The sequence below is a fragment of the Lipophrys pholis genome (genome assembly GCF_963383615.2).
Source record: "Lipophrys pholis genome assembly, chromosome: 14".
Classification (NCBI taxonomy): domain Eukaryota; kingdom Metazoa; phylum Chordata; class Actinopteri; order Blenniiformes; family Blenniidae; genus Lipophrys; species Lipophrys pholis.
Window position 1 is genome coordinate 20,647,761 of NC_137633.1, and position 21,830 is coordinate 20,669,590.

The following is a 21,830-nucleotide window of genomic DNA, read 5'->3' on the forward strand; positions in this document are numbered from 1 at the left end:
ACACAAAGGCGGGGGGGGGGGGGTTTGGGGGGGCTCAGGGTAAGGAGGCTAAACGGGCCCTGCTGCCACAATTACAGGAGGATTCCTCGTGCGCAATCACAGTCATTAGCGCACAAACACTCACCTGGGCAGCAGCTGTGAGGCATCGATAGATGTCCATAAAACCACTTCCTCCTGACTCTCCTCCAGGGCCGCATTCCAGCAAACAGCTGTCCGCCCTGCACGCGGCCCGCCCGCCAGTCTGCGTGCCACCGCACAGGTCCAACCCACCACTGCCTCTCCAAGGTCTTTTATACCCTGCTATTGATCGCCTCCCGGTATCTTATAGTGACTAAATCATCCATCTCCTGGGTGGGATAAGTGCAAGGTAGCAGAGTGACAAATGGACTGAACCTCCTTCGAAGAAAACGTAAACAAGGGACAAATAGAGTGAATCACGCTGCTTTTGCAGATATGAGCCGGCTACAAGCTGGGCAGTCTTCAGGAATCCCAAAGAGCCCGGCAGGTGATAAACGCACCGTCACAATCAGCAGGTGTTAGCGGTTTGCCGCCGCGTCCAGCCCCTGTTGTTACCTCCACCTGCTTTCATTACCCGACGCTGCGTCAATACACTAATCATATGCTCCGCCGCAGGGCAACCAGTGCTTAACGTGCTAGTCAGCCACACACACACACACACACACACACACACACACACACACACACACACACACACACACACACACACACACACACACACACACACACACACACACACACACACACACAGAGTCAGTTTGACCTCTGACTCGTCCCGTCTCCCTGCCACTGTATCGTCAGTTTAATTGCCGACTGGTCATCGCCGACCCCCGGAGGTCATCCTGCTTTCAGGCCACTTCCTACAATTACCGCACACAGGAAGCAGGATGAGAAACTTTCACAAAAGCTTTGAAAGATGTTTCATTGTTTGATCAAAGACATTTCCTATTTGCAGACAGTGGAAGCATAACAAGATAATAGTCTCTGTTGATGGAGTTAAATGGGAATTTTTCCTCCCGAAGGCAAAAACACAGAATGAAAACGTTTCACATTTCTCTCCAGAGCCTGGAAGGGATCGGGGTTATAAATCACATGGTTTCATGTGAGCATTCACTCTCCTGAATTAATAACTGGCGCTTTGAAATTAATAATTTGTTCTTTCCAATTAATAAGGTCCGCACATAATTTACATTAACCATCTGTTATCGGCTGTAGAGAATGTGAGGGTTGTCCAGATAACAAATTGTGGAGTTTAGTACAAGACGTAGATTTTTAAAGTGTGTGAAACCCTCACACAGCTTAAACCGCACTGCACGTGGTACATTTAGGCCCCGTTTACAAAGGAAAATCCATCGTTTTTGTGTTTTTATTTCAGGAAACCTTCCTGTTTACACAACATTTTGAAAATGATGTCCATTTACTTGAGAAGTACAGAAATGTTGAAAACAATGTAGTTTTCGTTGGGCCACTAGTGGGTGTTGTTCTTTGTTTTTGTAATGAAACCCCACACAGAGAACAATACGCTATGACCCTTAATAATGGGAGTACAAGGACATTTGCATGGATAGACAACGAGTGACTATAAAACTACCAAGTCCCAGGAGAATCTGGACTGGGAGTCATGACACTCTGCAGGCAAACTTTGTTGTTATTGTTCGTCTACTCGGGAACGTGCAGAAGAGCTATTTACTACGGTCGTGTTGCACATGCACAGGAGCAGCGTTTCTGACGTCTCTGCGGAGACGGGGCCAGAGTGTTTCTATTAAGTTGTGTTTTCACCCGTTCGGTGTTTTCGAAAAGTTGTGCCTTGGGAGCCGTTTCCAGAAAGGCGAGTTTTCAGTGGCTTCAAGCACCAATGTCATGTAAAAGGACGCCCAAAATGCTACGAAAGTTTCAAGTTTTCACTTGAAAATGTCGTTTAAACAGGCCCTTATGTATAACAGTCACCCGTGATAGCAACCCAACTTGGTCGCCTGTCTATACGAATGTCTGTGTACTCCCATTGTTAATGTTCATCGCGTTTTATTCTCTGCGCGCATGTGTGTGGTTTCATTGAAAAAATACAATAGCACCCACGAGTGGCTCTACAGGAAAACTACAACTTTTCTTAAGTCTTTTACTTGAAACATTGAGTAAACAGGGTGCAAAAATAAATCAGACTTTGGAAACAGGTGGAAAACATGCAAACTCCAGAGAAAGACTCCCCAAGCTGGCGATATCTCGCCGTGAGGCTAACCGCTACAACGCTGTGATACTCCAGAAACTGAAAACCCTCCTCTAAATCTAAATGAAGAAAAAGGACACATGACTGGTTTTTTCATTCAGCTGCCAAAAATGGGACTCGGCGCCGCTTCGATCTGCAGTTATCACGCTGACAGTTTGACTCAAATTAATTTTCAACTCAGTAGACATCTTAAATGAAACAAATTAAATACTTTTCTGACCAGCTGAACGGTTGACTTACTTTTCCAATGAAAAATTAAACATCGAATCTCTATTGTTCATCTCGCTCTCCTTCGTCTCTCAGCAGCGGACCGGCTCCAGCAGCTAGGCTCGGGCTAATTGCATTCTAATTAAAATTTCATCTCTGAGTGGAACAGTGTTACTGAATGTCAGACAAGTGTCTGAGGACCCCTCTCCACTCCGTCAGGGTAAAAACTGCTGTTTGGTTATTCAGCTCCCACATCCCGGGCTCTGCGGATGTACAAATGCATCCCACTAATTGTATCTTAGGAGAACAAAAAGGGAATACTAATCAGATACCAGTTTTCAATCAAGTCTAAAATGTGGAGGATGCTAATTTCACCCATCTTTATTTCTTTTCTGTTTTGTTTTTTTCCCAATTGCAGAACTACTGGTGCAAAAAAAAATGCATCTGATTGATTCATTTCTTGTGTCACTTTTGAAAAGTTACATTTCAATCAGCAATGGTATTTCAAAAGAAAAACAATATGATAACAATGATGATGATGATGATGATGATGATGATGATGATGATGATGATGATGATGATGATGATGACGATATCCCAGCTGCAGAGTGTGAGGAAGTGGGTGTGCGTCGAATCAAGCAGCATGCATCTCCAACACAGTTTTGTTTTTTTTCTGTCAGCTTAAGGCTGACCAATCATCATTGTATCTCTGTGAGCCAAGTCAAACATCACATTCTTGGCAGCAAATTATCTTTGAGGATAAAATGAAAGGTGGAGCCCTCACTGCCCCCCCTACTCCACCAGGACCGGGTGCAGGGGAAAAAACAAGTCCACCTTCCTTTATTTTTGGGGGGATGTGGCTCTTTATGCTACACTTTTGGAGCCGTGGTCCAAAGAAAACATGAGAACCAATAAATCAGTGTCAGGAATTAACCCTGTCTAGCAGAGGGCCGCACCTCGCTGTTGTTTAGGCCGATGTTTTGTGAGACGGGAAGCAAGACGTGCAGGAAGTAGAATTTATAGTGCAGGCTCGGGAACGCCCCCCTCTGGTCCCGCTGATATACTCTGACCCTGCGAAAGCTGGCAAGACACAGGAACTCTATTTGGGGTGCTTGAAGAAAAGCTGAGGTCCACACCGATCCCCCGTGGACTTCCTGTCACACTCCACAAGTCCCTCCACCAGATCCCTCCACCTCCCGTGGTGCAGAGCTTCAATGGCCCAATGCATCATTCTTTTAGCCAGCTTCCCCTTCCCTGACATTCATCCCAGCGCAGCACTATGGAGAGTATAGGCAGTGAATGTATGCCCCGGCCGCTGTGCCAGGGAATCTATCAATGACAACACGGCGGATTTCAGCAGCCTGAAGGGACTCAAGTCTTCTCTAGGGCAACAACAGCAACACCAGAGCTGACCATTACTAAACAAGCTGAATGGTCTGACTGGACCATCGTTTACGTGACAATGTTTCAAGCGAAAATGCATAATTTTTGTGTTTTCATTTCAGAAAAGGTTTGCGTTGACATGGCAACGTTTTGAAAACAACCTCAGTTTCCTTGGAAATGGCAAAAAAACAGAAAATTATGCAGTCACCATGCTGGGTCACTGTCGGATGCTATTGGTTGTTTTTGTAATGAAACCAGACACACGTGGGGGGCTGTGGCTCCCAATCGGAAGGTTGCAGATTCGATTCCTCATCTGGACCTGTCCACATGTCGAAGTGTCTTGAGCAAGACACCCAACCCAAAATTGCTCCCAATGGATGGATTGAGCCCTTTGCATTGTGGCTGCCTCCGTTGGTGTGTGAATGCGTGTGTGAATGGGTGAATGTAATTAACGATGTAAAGCACATTGGGACTGCTCAATCAGTTGAAAAACACTATCTAAGTGAAGTCCATGTACCATTTACATGCAAGCAGAGAATATGCTGGCATTCGTATGGACAGACAATTAAGTTGTATTGCTATTACAGGTGACTCGCAACTATAAAACTACCAAGTCACAGAAGAATATGGACTGGGAGTCATGACACTCTGGAGGAAAAATTGTTGTCACTGTGCATGTACATGTGTAGAAGAACTATATATTGCGCGCATATATATTGGTGCGCATGACGAGTAGCAGCATTTCAGAAAAGTTGCGTTTTCGCCTGTTTACGCGGAAAATGAGTCACAGTGATCTCAAAAACGTTCCACCTTGGAAGCAGTTTTAAAAGGTTGCGTTTTCAGAGGCTCTGAGCTCTGTTGTCATGTGACTGGACCCAAAACATAACGAAAGTTTGCTTTTTGACTTGAAATCCTTGCTGTGTAAATGGAGCCTGAGTCGGTGCCCCCCCCAACACTGTATCTGCAGAACATGCATTATGCAGATGTGTGAGCCTGAGAATCAAGGTTAGCCATTTTAGGTTCCAGAATGAATGCAGCTGAACGTGAAATACCTCAAGACAATGCACAGCTTTACTCTAAGCCCCTTTTCGTGAGACACTCCCTCTGCGTATTAAATTATGTAATTCTATCATCCATTCACGTGCACTGGTGCCTTTCACTGATGGTTCATTTACTTCCACCATGTGTATAATTCAAGCGTGGCGAGACCAGCATCTCCATGCAATACCACATGAAGGTACACACTGTGAACCATAACTATCATCAGACGCTGGAAGGCGAGCCTGTGCACATCGCAGAGCACAATGACGCCCGAATACGTTCAGGTGTGTGTGCAAACACACTTCACACCACAAGAGCTCAGTCTAATCTCTCTGCGTTTTGACAGGGTCGGGGGTGGAGCTTACCTAATGAAGAAGGAGGCGGCTGCAGACGAGGAGGGGGAGGTGGATGCACTGGTGACGGGTGCTGGAAGTCCCGCTTGGCTGGAGCTCCTCAGTCGACAGGGCGTCAGGGTGCCGCTGCTGGTGCTGGTCATGGTGGCGACGGGGGCCTCCACGGCTGTGGCTTCCCTGTCAGCTTCCCCTATCAGACCATGGGCCTGTTGACACACAACAAACAGAGATAAGGCCACAGCCACCACTGCTGACCACGTTCCTTCCACTCCATCCACCCCCCCACCCACCCCCCGCCACAGATGGACGGGCAGCTGCTGCAGCCAGTACCGGTTAGCGGGAGTCAGCAGTATCCACAGCAGAGCGCTCCCCGCTGAACAGCGAGGATGCTGCACCATTCATTGATTCTGGCAACATTCACGAGCTTGCTCTGGCTGTAGCCTCCTGTAATTAAGCGATAACCCACATTTAATTAGTAATTAAATCACTAGCGATTTACCTCACTCTGCCCCCGATTATATCTATACCACCACGGCTAATTTGGCCCTTTACTCATCAGGAATGAGAAACGTGTCATTCTGCAGTGTTGGACCGAGAGATTCAAAGACACTAAACAACCAAGCGTTATGTGACGGGAGAGATTTGTTCCCTGGCCTAAATGTTTATGAGGTGTCTTGATGGTGCTTACATGGACGCTCCCTGTGCTGGAAGACTCATCATTAAATAGGAGTAAACTGGGATGGCCACAGTTCTCTCAGCCTCTGGGTTTGGTAACTCAGGCCAAAAGCTGCGATTTACAACCTACAGACTGATACAGACGTGTACTTGATGCAACACCTGAGCGTCTTGATATTTGTTGCAGGTGTCCTGCAGCAAGGCGGCGAAAAACTGTTCTAGCTGTTTATGAAAGAACGCAGCACATCTGGAGCAGAGCACGTTTTAACCACCGGTTCAGAAAGTTAACAGTGTGAACGGAACCAACGGAACTCGATCTGTTTTACCAAACTATGGTTGAACCCTCGCCTCTAAAAAAGATGGAAGCCGAATGTGATCAAAACAATATATATCAGGGGTGTCAAACATAAGGCCCGTGGGCCAAAACTGCCTCGCAAGAGGCTCCAATACTTTTTTTTAATGTTATTTTTTATCATAGTTAAAGGTTTTTAAATGTTTACGTCCTTTTTTTTCTGCTGCTTCTACTACTTCTTCCATTGGGATCAATGATGCTAACTTCACTGTATTCAGTAAATGCTCCACTCTTGCTGGAGCTCAGGAAAATCAGATGTGCTCAGCTGACGATTGTAGGACAACTCGTCCACTAATGAGATTTCAGAATTTTGGGGAGAAAATAAATCCTGTACAATGTATGTTTACATATTAGTTCTAATTGATGTTTTATATATGTTTCATGTATCTAGTATATGTCCATATATATCTAGTATAGTACCATGTGGCTTTGTTTATCGCAAAAAATTGTCTTGTTTCTTGTACATACATTTCTGAAGACCGTATCTGAGCTGGTGCACGCCACGCCGCGCCCCTGTTGAGTTTGCGCTCTGAGCAGCAGCCAATGTTTATGTTTTTGTGTCAAATGCACTTAATAATCCTTTCAAATGTGTAAAATATACTTTGAAATCCAATCCTTGAAATCAATAATGCTGAAAAAGAATTGTCGTGGACGAGTTGTCCGTTCACCTCAGCTGACCACTAACACGGTCATGTTCGGAGCTGAGATTCACTTTAGTTACCCTCTTACCTCACATTTCCATGTGGAGGAAATTTAGTTGCCAATTTACTATAAATGCATGTTTTCACTATGTAAACTTGGAAAGGAAAGGAAACTGGAATAACTAGAAGAAAAAGCCTCATGCACAAGAAGAACATGCAAACACTGCACAGAAACCCCCAAGTCTCTCAAGCATATTCTGAATGAGAGTAGAGTGCTAACCACTAAATCAATATGCAATAGTATCCTTTTACGTTTGCCGTATTAGTAGAGCTGAGCAGTTTTCCCTAAAACCCTAAGAGAAGGAAGGCAGAAAAGCCAGCCCGCCCTCTATTTGTGTTTAAGAATGGAGCGAACACTGAAGATGGAGCATGCAGAGCATCAGCATGAGCTCCGATGCCTGCAGTGCTGCACTGATTGTTCCAACACCAACACAAGGAGTGCAGAGAGCTAATTATGCAAACCGAGAGCCAGCTCTGAGAGCGCACTTCAGCCGGAGTCGCCACACAGAAAAAAGGTTAATCCCCATCGGAGCCGCTAGTTTATCCTGCAGGACGATGATCAATAGCCGCTGACAAGAACCAGTTCTGTGAGGTTTCAGCATCAGAAATTAAATAAATAAGGGCCAAAGTTTCTGTGAAAACATTTATAACACTGACACATGGACATTGTGTAATCAGTGACGACCTTGAATTGAGTCGCGCACAGAGCTGCAGCCTCAGTCTTCTCTGACAGGATATGTATTCTAAACACAGTTCAGGCCTTCTGAATATTTACCACCTCAGTGTTTGGCCTAGATCTATGTTGGGCAACTAAAATAACATCCTTTACAATCTTTTTTATAAAGTGTGTGGCCTTCCACTATCTGCCATTTGTCAACGCGGACTGGCAGCTGCACTATTTATATGCCAGGCCTGACATGTGAACGCCATACATCAGGACGTGAGGACATGCTTACGCTCTCACATTCACCCGAGAGGCTTGGCGGGGAGCCGCCGCTGTTAGCTTCACAATGTGCTGCTGTATCCAAGCACGGCTGCATTCATTTTTCCAAAAAAAGCTCTGCTGGCCGTTTGCTGAAGAGCGGCGCGGCGGTGCGTGAGCTTCTTGTATTCCCACTTTCCCACTTCCCACTGTTTGAGCTTGTTATCGGAGTTAGGGATCACAGCTGTGTTTCAGAGGTTTGGTTTTGCTCTCTTGAGACTTCATCATGAAGGCTAAGCCAGATATCAAGCTGCAGTGTGTGAAGTTATGACTTGGAAAGCGTCCGATGGAAAAAAGAAAAAAAAAAGTGGCTGCAAACGGAAATGAGCCAAACACAGATCCTCACGCAAGCCGCCAGAGCGGAAAGCCTCACGCCATGCCGGTGCCTGTGGCAGGTTAGGATCTCAGTGCATACCAGGGAAGTAGACGCATTACACTCTGGCACGAAGGACCAGAGCGCTTCACGCACACACACATAACCATACACACACACACACACACACACACACACACACACACACACACACACACACACACACACACACACACACACACACACACACACACACACACACACAGCCGAACAGGAAGCTCATCAAATCCACTGCTGATTGCAGCAGTGCAGGTTTGAAAATCAAGTGGCATTGACTTTCAGGAGCACCCAGGGACAGCTGGCCACAGGTGTGGTTCGAAATGGATAAACTGTACTCTAAAACACACACAGTCGAGCTCCTCGCAGTGCCTTTCAGAGAGTATTCCCTTTGGTCGTAACGCTGGGACTTAAGCTTCACAGTCCAACTGCTCGCTGCAGCCTTGGACATGGACTGGCCCTGAATCTGGCTGAAAAGTACAATCTATCCCCTGGTCAGGTAATTAGGCTTTGTCAGAGGAGCCATGTGTGCTCGGCCGTTTGCACCAAAAGTCAGTAATGAGCTGGCCTTCCACCCTTTAACCCCCAGCCCTCCTTGATCCCGCTGCCGAGGTTTTCCAATGGAAAGAAAAGGCAGAAATGAGAGGGAGGGAGGGGTAGAGGGCAATACAGACAAAAAGGAAGAGAGAATCCAACATAATGGAAAGAGTGAAGACTCAAAAGAGTGAAAAGGGTTTGAGAGAGTGCCTCCTATGAAGTCTGAAGTGAGCGGCAGAGCCCAGCATTCAATCAGCAGAGCATCCCCCCCCCCAGACGAGCAGGACTCCCCTGTGACCTCTGATCCCAGCAGTCAACAGACGATTACTGCCGAGGTGAAATAGGCCCCGTGTTAATCTGCCTGTCGTGCTTGGCTGGCCTCTGTAACCAACAGAAACCAGCTGAGGTGAAAATCGACCTCTGACAATACTGGGCTGCAATCATGTAAGAAAAGATAAAAAAAAAAAAAACACAAGATGTCAAGAAGTTTAAAGCAAAAGCCACAAAATCTACTTTTTCATACGATTGGCAGAAGTGGGCTTTTTCTTTCCTTTTCTTTCGGTTTCATTTTCTTCTCCTGCCATCATGGCCATCGGTGGCACATTGCCATGCGAGCCCAGCTGCACCTCAGCAGCAGCAGCCAAGATCATCTGCAGGGCTTCAAATTGGTGGCGGAGGAGCGCACTGAGGCAGCAGGCGGCCGGCGGGCCAATAACGGAACCCTCACGAGTCAAGAACACTCGATCGTCTCTGATTAGTGCACATGTGGTTTTGGGTTTAATGGAGCAACCGGAGAGTTGCAGATTTCTATCAATCAATTTCTTGTTTCGAGTGGTAGCACAACACTACTAGTTATCTGATGTTCTGGATTTCCTCCAATCCTTTAGATTCAAGTGAAAACTCATTTTTCCATTTTCGTTTCAGGGAAGTTTCCCGTTTACACGGCAACATTCTGACAACAATGTCCGTTTCCATAGCAACGTCAAAAACCCTGAACTTCTCCTGGCAATAGCCAAATTCATGGCACTCTGGAGGCCGCCATTGTTGTTATTGTCCCTTTACTTGCGCATTTGCACAACAACTATTTACCACCGCCGTGGTGCACATGTGCAGTAGCAGCATTTCCGGAGTCTACATGGAGACAGAGCCCGAGCGTTTTCAGAAAGTGTCGTTTTCGCCAATATACACGGCAATGTGGTGTTCAGTGGCTACGAACACCACATCCAAAATGCAACTGAAGTTTTGTGTTTTCACTTGAAATCGTTGCCGTGTAAATGTCTTTATCAGACAAGGCATCACTAATAGTGCAGAGCACGTCCCTGCTGGTTCATCTCATATCTTAGACTTTCTTTGTGTGAATCCAGGGCGGCTACACTGAATATGAACCCAAGTCATGCCGTATAAAGATGGAGTCAGATAGTTTCGATTCAGCAAACGACCGCAACCTAGTTCCAGATGTTACCCAGAGCCTTTTTCCAAATGGGAGCATCAAGGTGCTTTTTAATGGGCTGTGTGTGGGAGCGCCCACAGGCTCCCTGGCTGACACACTGGGGAGAATGTCGAACACACACACAGTCCACCTCTTCTTCTCTGTGTGAACGGCACCGCGTGTTCTCACCACCAAGAAACCAGGAGGGATTGGTGAATTAAAGCATGTGCCTTTGGGCTGTGGCTAACTTCCAAACCTCAGGAGCGTGTCACGGCTTCCGTCACTCCGAGGAATCTGGTTTTAATAAGAGAAAACCATGTGATTCCTCCTTTTCGGAAAATGGCGATGGGACGTTTCTGCACATTCAGGAGAGGCTTCAGCCTCATCTCAAGGCAACACATCCCAGCTCCAAGGGCCACTAATTGCTTTTACACACAAAGATGGAGAACACAAGTCAGCCTCTCCCATCTGTGCCAGGCCGTTCGATTTGCCCTAGATCGCGTACGAGCAGTTAAAAGCTTTTGATGGCCACCCATAAACCATCTCTACAGGCACTTGTTGACATTAAGGGGAGGAGTGAAAATCTGTCTTCAATTTCTCAACCAGAACACAGGAATAAGGCTGCCAAGACCCGCAACAGACTGCAGTTATCAGCACAGCTACAAGAGGAAGGACTAAATTTACAGCTTGCAAATTTGATGTGAAATAATAAAAGTGCAAACGCTGGATGATGTGAGCACATGCCGTCTGGTGTGTTTCTGGTGCAGAGTGTCACGCAGGTTTGTCACAGAGAGCAGATGTGTTTCTGTTTCTGCACAAACACACTCGTCGGTGGAAAGCACAGCTTCCCACAGGTCCCTGAAAACACACACTGAGATGCTCCACTGCCACGATTTCAGCTTCGACTGGAAAACTGCTGAAAATGGCAATAAATTATGTTAAAGTCAAAGGTGCAGCGGCTCACATGACATTAGGGGCAAAACCTTTGCAGCTTCCTCAGACATCAGACACGACTCAGGCTAATGCCGAGATGAGGAGTTATAGCGAAGCCGCTGGGCGGTCATTTGAAATGCCCTTGAGGAGGTCAGCTGATTAGTGTTGAGATGACCTTTGACCCCAGATCTCTCAGGCTCCTTGACGACGGAGGAATGAGAGATCAGCACTCCTGCAGAGCTCCAACACACATTTTCTCCTGGGCTTTTCTACATCCTGAAACATTTGTATTCATGAGATCGGAGCTAATAAGCCGTCGATACTTTGACAACGAAAACATTTACATAAGAACTATACATTAGTGGTGGACAACATGGCAGAGTATGTTTGATTAAACTCAGCCACAACTTTATGTCCACAACATGTAATCACCCCCCTTTAATGTTAATTTTAGACCCTGTTTACAGAACTTTTTTGTATTTTCATTTCAGAAAAGTTTTGCGTTTAAACTGCAACGTTTTCAAAACAAAATCTGTTTACACTGAAACAGCGGAAACGCTTAAAAATTATGTTGCATGTTGAGCCACTAGTGGGTGCTGCTGTTGTTTTTGTAATGGTAAATACAGGCAGATGGACCCAGAGAACAATAAACTATAAACAAGTTGCATTTTCCCCATTGGTACAAAGAGTTTTCTGAAAAAGTTCCACCTTGGGAGCCATTTTCAAAAAGATGATCCGAGCTCCAAGCACCGTTTTCATGTAAATGGACACCCAAAACACAACGAAAGTCTTTTGTTTTCACTTGAAAACATGTGTAAATAGGACTTAAATTCAGGGGCCCTGTCCATGATTGCTGCCAATAAACAGATGGTATGTTAAAGACATAATCAGCTTCATTCACTTCATAAAGTTATGGCCGGTCAGTACATAACATCATACTGAAAAAGGGGACAAGGCTTAGAATTTTGTATGAACTTAAGTTCTCAAAAATTCTGTGCTTTTTGATTAAACAAATCATGCAGACACAGCAAGAACATTTAAACTCCACAAAAAGTTTGTACTGCTCTAAATTCGCTCTCATTCGATGACATTCAGCAGAGCTGAGAATGGGCGGATACCTTTGGTGGTGGGAGGAAGTTGTTGGAGATGCTCCACATGCCCTCCAGGTACTGCTGCGCCTGGATGGTGACGGTGCTCAGGGATCCAGTCAGCTGCCCTCCTGCCACCGTCACCTGGACGCTGGTTTTCGGTCCCGAGGAGGCAGAGGGGCTCTGGGCCCAGCCCGGTACCCTGTGGCGCTCCCCCAAAGGCAGCGCGGAGCGGGCGGCGGGTTGGGTTTTCAGCAGCTGTTTGGCGTGGACGCTGGAGGAGGACATGGTGATTCTGGAGGGCTGCGGTAAAAAAGAGGTGGTGGCCATGGCTGCCATGTCTGAGCTGATGGTGAGGACAGGAGAGTGGAGCGTCTGCATGGCCTCCTGCTTCAGTTGATGGAGAGGTGTGGAGCACACCTGGCAGCAGCCGGGTTCATGACTCCCCGGGGTTTGAAGCTGATCCAACAGGAAGGTTGCATATCCAGGGTCCTGCAGGGAAAACACACACAAGACAGTTGCTTCAAGCAAAACAACCAAAGAATATTCTGTATATTTTAACTTATATACACTTTATTGCCAAAAGTATTTGCTTAGCTATCTAAATGAATTAATTCTGATGTTCCAATCACTTCCATGGCCCCAGGTGTATAAAATCAAGCACCTAGACATGCAGACAATTTCTACAAACGTTAGTGAAAGAATGTGTTGCTCTCAGGAGCTCAGTGAATTCCAGGGTGGTACAGTGATAGGATGATACCTGTGCAATAAGTCCAGCCGCGAAATTCCAACACAATCAACTGTTAGTGGAAGTATGACGAAGTTGAAGTGACTGGGAAGAACAGCAACTCAGCCGTGATGCTGGGGCACAGAGTGCACAGAGGTGGCCAACTTGCAGAGTCAATAGCTACAGACTTCATATGATCTTCAGATTCAATCCTCTGGTTTAAGAATGGGACCTCACTCAAGCTCATATGAAGGCAGGCGAGCGAACACTTTTGGCAATATAGTGTTTCTTGTATTGTGAAACCTTCCAAAATGGCAGTCGACGACTCTCACTCCTCCCTGGGATCCTCAATCTCTGCTTTAACCACTTCCTCCTTTTCAGGATGGTTGTTTGTTTACACTGAGATGTTTCGCCTGCATGCAACTTCAGACTGCTAATCAGGTTCCCCAGACTCCAGCTCATTTCACACTGCTGGGAATCCAAGACCGAACAAGTCGGGAGGCAGCTCAGAAATAAGGCTTGGAGGAATTAGAAGAAGATCCCACAGAGACATTCCTCTCAGAAAATAACTAAGTGAAATCTGCCCTTTATTTATTTTGTGAAGTTTCAGCTTATTACTGCTGTGAGAGATGGTGTCCAGTCGAGTTTTGTCCTTTCCCTTCCACTCTAATAAGACTCCCTGGGGTGTCCATCTCTTATTGGAAGGGATGACAAAGAAAACAACAGCTGAGAGGCCTCTAGCGCCCAAAGCTATACAATTTACATATGATAAGTATCCCACGGTGAAAACATATGACAAACCTCCAAAAACGTGGAAACTCTGGACTTCTGCTGTAAGCTGGCAGCAAAACGGAGCGATCAGAGAAATTTCAAAGCAAATGTGACGGAGGAACATCATTTTCTGTCTGTTTTTAGAGGACAAACATTCACACAAACACACAGACACACACTCACATACAAAGACAAGATGGTCTCTTAAGAGGCATAAAGGGGCACTCCAGGCTTCTGCCCTGCGGAGTCGTGGCCTAAGACAGGAGCTCACAGACCGTACATAAATGTTTATGAGACCTTTGCTCCGCAGAACCTCCGAGGTGATCAGGAGGAGTGAAGCAGTGGGGAAACAACAATCCACTGCTGTAATGCAGTGCCACTTAATACAGCTAACCCGACAGGCCTGGAGACCAAAGAGGCCGGCCCAGGGACTCTAAATCTCCCCCGCATGTGAAATCAGTTCGACTTTAAGATTCTCTGCAAACACCCGCAGCATCAAAAGTACGATCACGCACCGATTACAGAATATAAAAGACACTTATCAGCAACATATTTCCTTACTCTTCAAAAACTGGGGGAAAAAGCCATATCGTCTGAATCATGTTTAATGTACCTTGATGGTTCAGGATAATCTGCACATCATTGCTTTACTCAAAAGGACAATCAGACCAGGGAGTGTGGCTGGACCGGCCCGGTGTTAGCTCAGCAATTCTGGTTAATGATAGACTTTATTGGCTACTTACTTCACACATGGGCAAGCCTGGGCAGGATGAACGCACGGCTAAGAAATACACTCAGGATGTAGAAAATCCCTTAAATCTCACTGCAATTGAGAACTCTGACAGGCCGATTTCTGGCTAATGCCCGATGCCATTGCACTACATTACAGTATAGGAATGGATTTAAATATAAGAAGCTTTAAAGACCATATACGATAGAGCTCCGATAGCTCTGAAAACATGAAACCTAATGCTGCCTGATCCTGACACGTGAACAATCTGCACCGGACAGGATATTTCTGCTGGAATAAGATGAAGCAGCCTGTGACAAATCGGAGTGAAATGGGACACAGAAGTGGAGAAAACATGGCTGCCGGCCGCCATTCTCCACAGTCTAGTCTGGTTTGGTGTACACGCTTTCCTAGACAGGAAACCAAAGCAAAGTCATAACCAGCCAACTCCACCCCTTCACCCTTTACCCTCGGACCACTCCTTACCCACCTCGGGGCACTGGTAGATGGAAGAAATCAATTCCTCTCTCTCTCTCTTTCCCTCTCTCTCTTGCTACACGCATTGTTAGGTGTTGATTTAGGAGAGCTAATAAAATGACACACAAAGCTGAGCCCATCTGCTATTCTGTTAGGATTCTGGAGGTTAGAGAGCGAGCTTTTCCTGTAAAGCTGTCTGCAAGCTTTATGCCCAGAGGAGTGAGGAAAGGGTCAGGGCCACAAGACTTATGGGAATGATGGCACTGATGATGAGGATGATGATGTTGCGGCTGTGGAACGATGAAACCGAAGGCCACAAACTCCGTATTTATACGGCACATAAGAGGTTTTAGCGGGGGGCGGTGCATATTTCACCCACGATCACTTGGATCTAACGCATACCTCTGGTGATGTTTTGTGTGATCACATCTCTGCTAACTGTTTGAGAGCTTGTGCATAAACATAAAGTGGAACACATGAAACGTACGAAGCAAGAGTGCACCCATCCCCAAAGCCGTATTGTTTCTTTTATTATCGGTTTGATCTATTACTGACAGGTGCAAGTGGGTGTGAAGAGAAGCGGCGCTCCTGAGAAGTGTGCAGTGCAACGGCATCGCCGCAGTTCAAATGTTCAAAGCATTCCCATCAGCGGACAGGCGTGGAGGCGCTGATCCTCAGCCATTGTTCGAGTGGGAGATGGTTCTGGTTTCTAACCCGGGGTCTATCAGAGGAGAGATTTAAGCCGCACGAGTGAGGATAAGAGGACAGAGAGGAGGCAGAGGAGTGGGAGGAGGAAGGCCGAGGTTATGGCCCCTTTGCCTGGAGGCTTGTGGGTGGGTTGTGTTGCTTTACTGCCTGTCAGCGCTGATCTTTATTAAACTCTGGGGACGAGCGTAGTCAGATGCTACGGCCTTATTATGGAAAGGAGGCGCACTGAGAGAAAGAGGGAAGCGCCTGGCCTGTGGAATGAACCCTTCACCACCCTCAGAGACCAAAGTTTCTCTTTGTCCCTCACACTAAGTGTGATGAAAAGCAGGTGAGCAGCAGCAGCCACCCAGCTGAGGTCTCTCTCTGAGCTGATGGAGAGTGTCATCGCAGACAGCCCGTGCCCAGAGGCTGATGGAAACAAGCTCAGCCGTAACCACTTATGGATGAGGGGACAGGGAGAACGATGTGCATGATTTCTCTCCTGTGTCTCTTTGGGGGGAAAACAGAACTGGGCAAAGTCACAGAGGGGTTTTTTTCTTTCCTTTTTTATTCCTCCCTCCAATCACACCTCATTTGCCTTGTCTCATCAGTGCCCCGTCTCTCTAACCAGACGAAGCAAAGCTGCCATCTAACCCTTTCCACGCTCCGCATCCGATGCACCTCCGATGTGGAGCACCCGGCGAACTTAAATCAAGGCAAGGTCACGGCGATTTGAAATGTATGAGGCTCCTCACGAGCCGAGACACTTTTAGGCACGCTCCGTTGAAAGTAAAATACTCCGGGAAACCATATTTTCTGTTCCAGTTGAGCTTAACAGATAGTTCTCAGGCAACAAAAAAAAAAGCCCACCCACCCCATGACCCTCTGCAGCAGTGGCAGCAAGAGAAATGGACTAAAACGGAATCGGTGTGGATCCATGATGAGAAGAAAATGGACCGAAAACTTCTGATGCGTCGTACAGCAGCTTGTCTGCTCATATCTGGGTATCTGCTTCAGAGGCGCCGGCGCTCTGTGATTTATTTTCATATTTCTCACATCAATCATAGTAATATCTCCACAGATGTGTCCTGAAATGTTATTAAAGAATAAAGTCTTTGCTTAGTTTTCTCTCTTCCATCGGTCGGTAGTTGAAGCGGAAGGTAAAGGGTGTAGATCTGCTCATCACGTAGACTTTACCACCATGTAGCAGCAAAACGCTTCAACCGATTGTTGTGTTAGCTTCTCCTTCTGATGTGACTCCTTTAGTGACTTTGTGTTTCAGGGCACGTTTACACAATTTCAAGTGAAAACGCCAAAAGTGTGTTTGCATTTTGGGTGTCCATGTTTGGAACCACAGAAAATGCAACTTTTTAAAAAGTCAACAGCACCCACTAGTGGCTCTACATGAAAACAACATCATTTTCAGCGTTTCTGCTAGTTACAAGGAAACGGACAAAACGTTGTCGCGTAAACGGGGCCTCAATAAAGTTGCATTTATCCTGTTTACAGAGGGGGCTTTTTTCACCAGAATGAACCAGGTTCCAGTTCGGGGCCAGCGCCAGATTCAGCACCAGTTCTTTGTCTTTCCACCACCGAAGCCCCGGCCTATCAGGGGCTGAACGGGTGCTAAGCCGGCCCTATATCGTTGCTGGGCCAGAGCAGGGCCTGACGCGTCATCAGCTGGGGGCGGAGTTATCGCGACCTACGAGGCGGAAGAGACACTGAACCGGCTTTTTGAAATCTACAGCGAACACGGAGCCCCGCAGTGGCTATAGAGAAAAAAATAATAACACGTGGGAACGATATGAGTCGCTCCCTCAAACTAATAATGAGAGGAAACGAGATCATTTAATCCGCGATCGCACAGCCGGGAGCTCTCTAACTGCTGTGCTGCCGTGCTCCTGCGCTGTCACAAAGTCAGCTACGTCAGATATAGAATTTAGAAGCAGTTTTCCATTGTCGTTTTTTTCACGCTTTTCATCTTAGCCTTTGTCACTAACTTCACTTCCAGGTCTTGTTTGGCGTTCTGACCACAGGCTGAGGTCTGCATGAGGCTGCTTGGCGCTCCGCTAAGCCCCATTATTATTTTCTATCCACAGAACTTCTTGATAATGAAACGATACTTTTGGTTCATCAGCCACTACAAAACAAACCTCATACTACTGTAAATGAAAGCTTGGATTATTTTTTTGCCATATAATGAGCCTTTTAATGATTTCATGTGAAAGAGAACTTTAATCAGTATGTTTACGTAGGTTGCCATTGGAAACAGCTGTAGAGCTGTTTTATCATTCTACACCTCCAGTCCTCCTGATGTTGAAGCATTTGATTCAGACGCATCCAGAAATAAAATGAAAGGAGCAGAAATTCATAATGTAATGCCCAAATGTTGAAAAATGAGCCCCAAGCTCATTCACAGGTTTTGGGTTTTTTTTTCCTCAATGGCCACTCCGGGGCTCTGTACTAAAGCAAGAATTACGTGAAAAAACAACAATGGAGCGACGAAGAGACGCAATGTTTTCTCACTTTTTGGTCGGCATCCGAGGTTCAGGCCAGACTAGATGGAGCGACCCGGACCTAACCGATGAATACAGTCCGTCTCCACGTTCCTGTATCAGTGAAATTGGTGAAATCAGTGACGTATCACGTTTTGGAGTGACGTGACTCTCACTTGGCTCCTTTGACAATGGAAAAACAACCGGTTCTTTGGCGGTGCTCATTTAAGAACTGGTCCTGAACTAGCTCCTGGTTCGTTTTGGTGGAAAAGCCCTCACAGAGAGCGGTGCAGTTACACTCTAGAAAATGCTTCTTCTCAGAGACTTCTAATCCTGTTGTTGAGTAAACAAAGAGACAAAACCCAAAGAAAGTTCACTGTTTTCACTTGAAATGTTGTTGTGTACACAGGACCCCAGACAACCTGCTAACACTGGTCGATATATTAACAACTTCTTACTGAATTGTGCCGTTTTGTCTCAACCTGCACAGTCTTTTCAGCTCTACGATAAGTTTCTGTTACTCTGGTTGTTCTTTGTTTCCTTCATTAAGGGTTTTTATTTCATTATCCAACCAGCAATGGAAACATTCCTGAAAATGAGTCAATACAGCACCATGCTGCTTTATATCGGTCCTGTTTACAGATCACTATTCTTAAGTATTTCCTACTTACCGCATTTCTTGTAAAATTGAGACCACACAGCAGCTGCCAGATCTAAATGGCCTTTCAACTGGTAGTTTTGCTCCTTCCTCTGCTTCCCTGTGAGGATGTGACGGAGCCGGCTCTGTTTGCTCGGCCTGAGACGGTGTTGACCCTAACCACACACCACCTCAGTGAGTCTCAAAGAGATTGGCCCCCCAATAAACCGCGGGAGCCCGGTCCGGGTCCCGGGGTGAGGCCGGGAGCTTCCAGCAGGCCTGCTTTCCCACAGGTAGCCCGAGCCGCTCTGTCAGCCGAGCCAGAGAAAAACGAGCGCAGCTGCTGGCCTTGCCCCGAGTGAGCAGGGGGCATTAAGGCAGATTACATTCCCAGGATAAAAGCCACACATCCAGGGGTGTAATCCCTCTCTGCCCCCTGCTCTTTCTCAACTTTCCCCGCCACCTTCACTCCTCCGAGCCGCTTCCCCCCAAACCACACGGATCACCTGAAGGACGGGGAAGACTGATTGGACGTCAGGTCCAGCTTTTAGTGCGGCAGCAGATCTGGGTTACACACCATTAAATTTAACCACTGCCTGCCCGGAGGCAGAGAAGACAATGACTCAGGATGTCACACGAGCCTGCTATTTCACTCTGTGGGAAACGCCTTTGGTAGGACACAAAATGGGAACAAATCACGTCAAACAGTTGTTTGTCTGCTGACTCGGCAAGATTAAACAAACCGAGACTTTTTACTCCGCTGCCGTTACCTACCTGGACCTACTGGAGCAGGCTGCACGTCTGCAGTAATGAATTCATTCATCCCGGGAATCTGTGTGAAAAACCCGGGCCGCTTAATTTGTCCGTCACTCTCCGGGGTTTTTCATCGGAGCACAATAGGATTCCGTCAAAATCATGATGAAATATCTCCGACGCGTCTGCAGCATCTCTAATGTGAAACTCTGGCTTTTGTCAGAGTGAGACTGCATTTAGTTTCTCATCCTGTTATCTGAAGCTTTGGGGAAAGATACGAGTGCAGAATCAATTCTTCTCCTGCTTTTCAGAGGCTGTGGTTTCTCTCTTCCCGCCACTCTCCTATTTTAAAGTTTTTTTGTAAAACCGGCAGCTTCAATAAATCATCAAAGTGAAACTGCAAAAACAAAAAGTTAACAATTATTGAAAATACTGTTTGTGCCCAAAGTCACGATTTCCGTGGTTAAATTGTTAAAGCGACATTCTCCCGAGAAAGATTAACTAACGTAATGTCGACAGCACATCACAGTGAACAAACTTCCCTTCACAGAGACTAAACAGATTACCTCGTTTAGAGATTCTGACATCCGTCTTCCCCTAAATGAGCAGCCAGATCTGTGAGCATCCAGCATCTGTTGGAGAGGAGCTCACAGACTGATGTCAATCTGTCTGCCCTCAGCGCCTTAACTCACAGTGAACTGCTGACACCAAATGTAAACAGGCTTCACCCCTCAGTGACACTCCCAACACATGAGAGCGCCACCTGTCCACCACATCACACATCCACAATCGAGTCTGCAAAGCAGGCAAGATCTTATGACGCGGGTCCAATCCAACATATCGGCATCATGTTTAGCAGATAAGTATGAACACATTATAAAAATGTTCATGTCATGGACTTTTTTTTTTTTTTTTTTAACAAAACCTGAAATTTTGTAAGAAAAATGGACTCAATCTGTGTTTTCCTTCAATCCAGCGTTGGATAAGAAAGTATAATAGCTATTTAGTGCTGCATAACTGTGGCCAGTGATAAGAGTGAAATACATTCAAACTAGAGAAAGCTGATGAGTTTGTTATAGGTATTGCACACAGACTCTGTCAACGTCAGAATATTCAATCATACAAATAATCCAACAAAGATCTGACTCCTTCCGTGTTGCATTATGGGATAAAAATGGGAAGAACGCTGCGATCCAACCGACAACTAACGTAATTTATCTCACTGAGCTGAGAAATTTAACACATCCGCTGCTATTCAGTCCAAACCAAGAGAACTCTGCAAATCAATTTTAAATCAGTAGAATGAAAGAAATATCTCTTCTTTGTATTTTCTACACAATGTGAAGTCATCCTGCACCAGACTTTTTTTTTTTTTTTTTTTTTTAAGTCAGATAACTTGCAGAGTTGCAGCTGAATTCACATTTGGTCTTCTCTTGTCGTCCATAAAAACAGATGTTACCGTCCGTCAGAGGCAGAGAGGGCGCAGATCTTTTGACCCCGGGGTTAAACATGGATGAAGTCAGATGCAAGCACTCACGGGTCTCGACCAAACCGCCCGGCAACCATAAATGACCCGCGATGATGACGCGTCACCGCTCCATATGGACGTCCCATTTATCAGCACTCCTTCTAAAGGCTGAGTGAGACCCACATGTTACACAGAAGTGTCATTAAATCAAAGCTTCACTCTGCATGCCCATACGTAAAATAAAAAAAAAGCGTGCGTGTGTGTGTGTGTGTGTGTGTGTGTGTGTGTGTGTGTGTGTGTGTGTGTGTGTGTGTGTGTGTGTGTGTGTGTGTGTGTGTGTGTGTGTGTTTGTTGCCTCTCATGTGGCTGTCTCTTCACACCACACCCAATCCATCACGGCAGCCTTTCGCCACTTGGCCAGTTAATTACCTTTTCCTGTTCACTCACACACATAAAGAAAACAAGGGCCTTTCAGAATGTTTGGACAGACTTCATTCTCTCTCTCTCTCTCTCTCTCTCTCTCTCTCTCTCTCTCTCTCTCTCTCTCTCTCTCTCTCTCTCTCTCTCTCTCTCTCTCTCTCTCTCTCTCTCTCTCTCTCTCTCTCTCTCTCTCTCTCTCTCTCTCTCTCTCTCTCTCTCTCTCTCTCTCTCTCTCTCTCTCTCTCTCTCTCTCTCTCTCTCTCTCAGCCTTCATGTCTGAGGTCAGAGTGTTTGGACCCCCCCCCCCCCCCGCAAAGAAAGTCGTCTCCATTAGACATCTGGTGAATAATCATTATTTCAACTTGGTGTGAA

General features: G+C 46.2%; 1 protein-coding gene across 1 annotated transcript in view; it reads right to left on the minus strand.

Annotated features, from left to right (window-relative positions):
- The window catches only part of kif26ab (kinesin family member 26Ab), an 85,796-nt gene that overhangs the window by 39,540 nt on the left and 24,426 nt on the right, over positions 1–21,830 (minus strand). The window contains exons 3-4 of the mRNA XM_080480741.1: positions 12,324–12,785; positions 5,239–5,432 (exon numbers count right to left, since the gene is read on the minus strand). Coding sequence (XP_080336867.1) covers positions 5,239–5,432; positions 12,324–12,785 — 656 coding nt within the window. The remainder of the gene's footprint in view (positions 1–5,238; positions 5,433–12,323; positions 12,786–21,830) is intronic.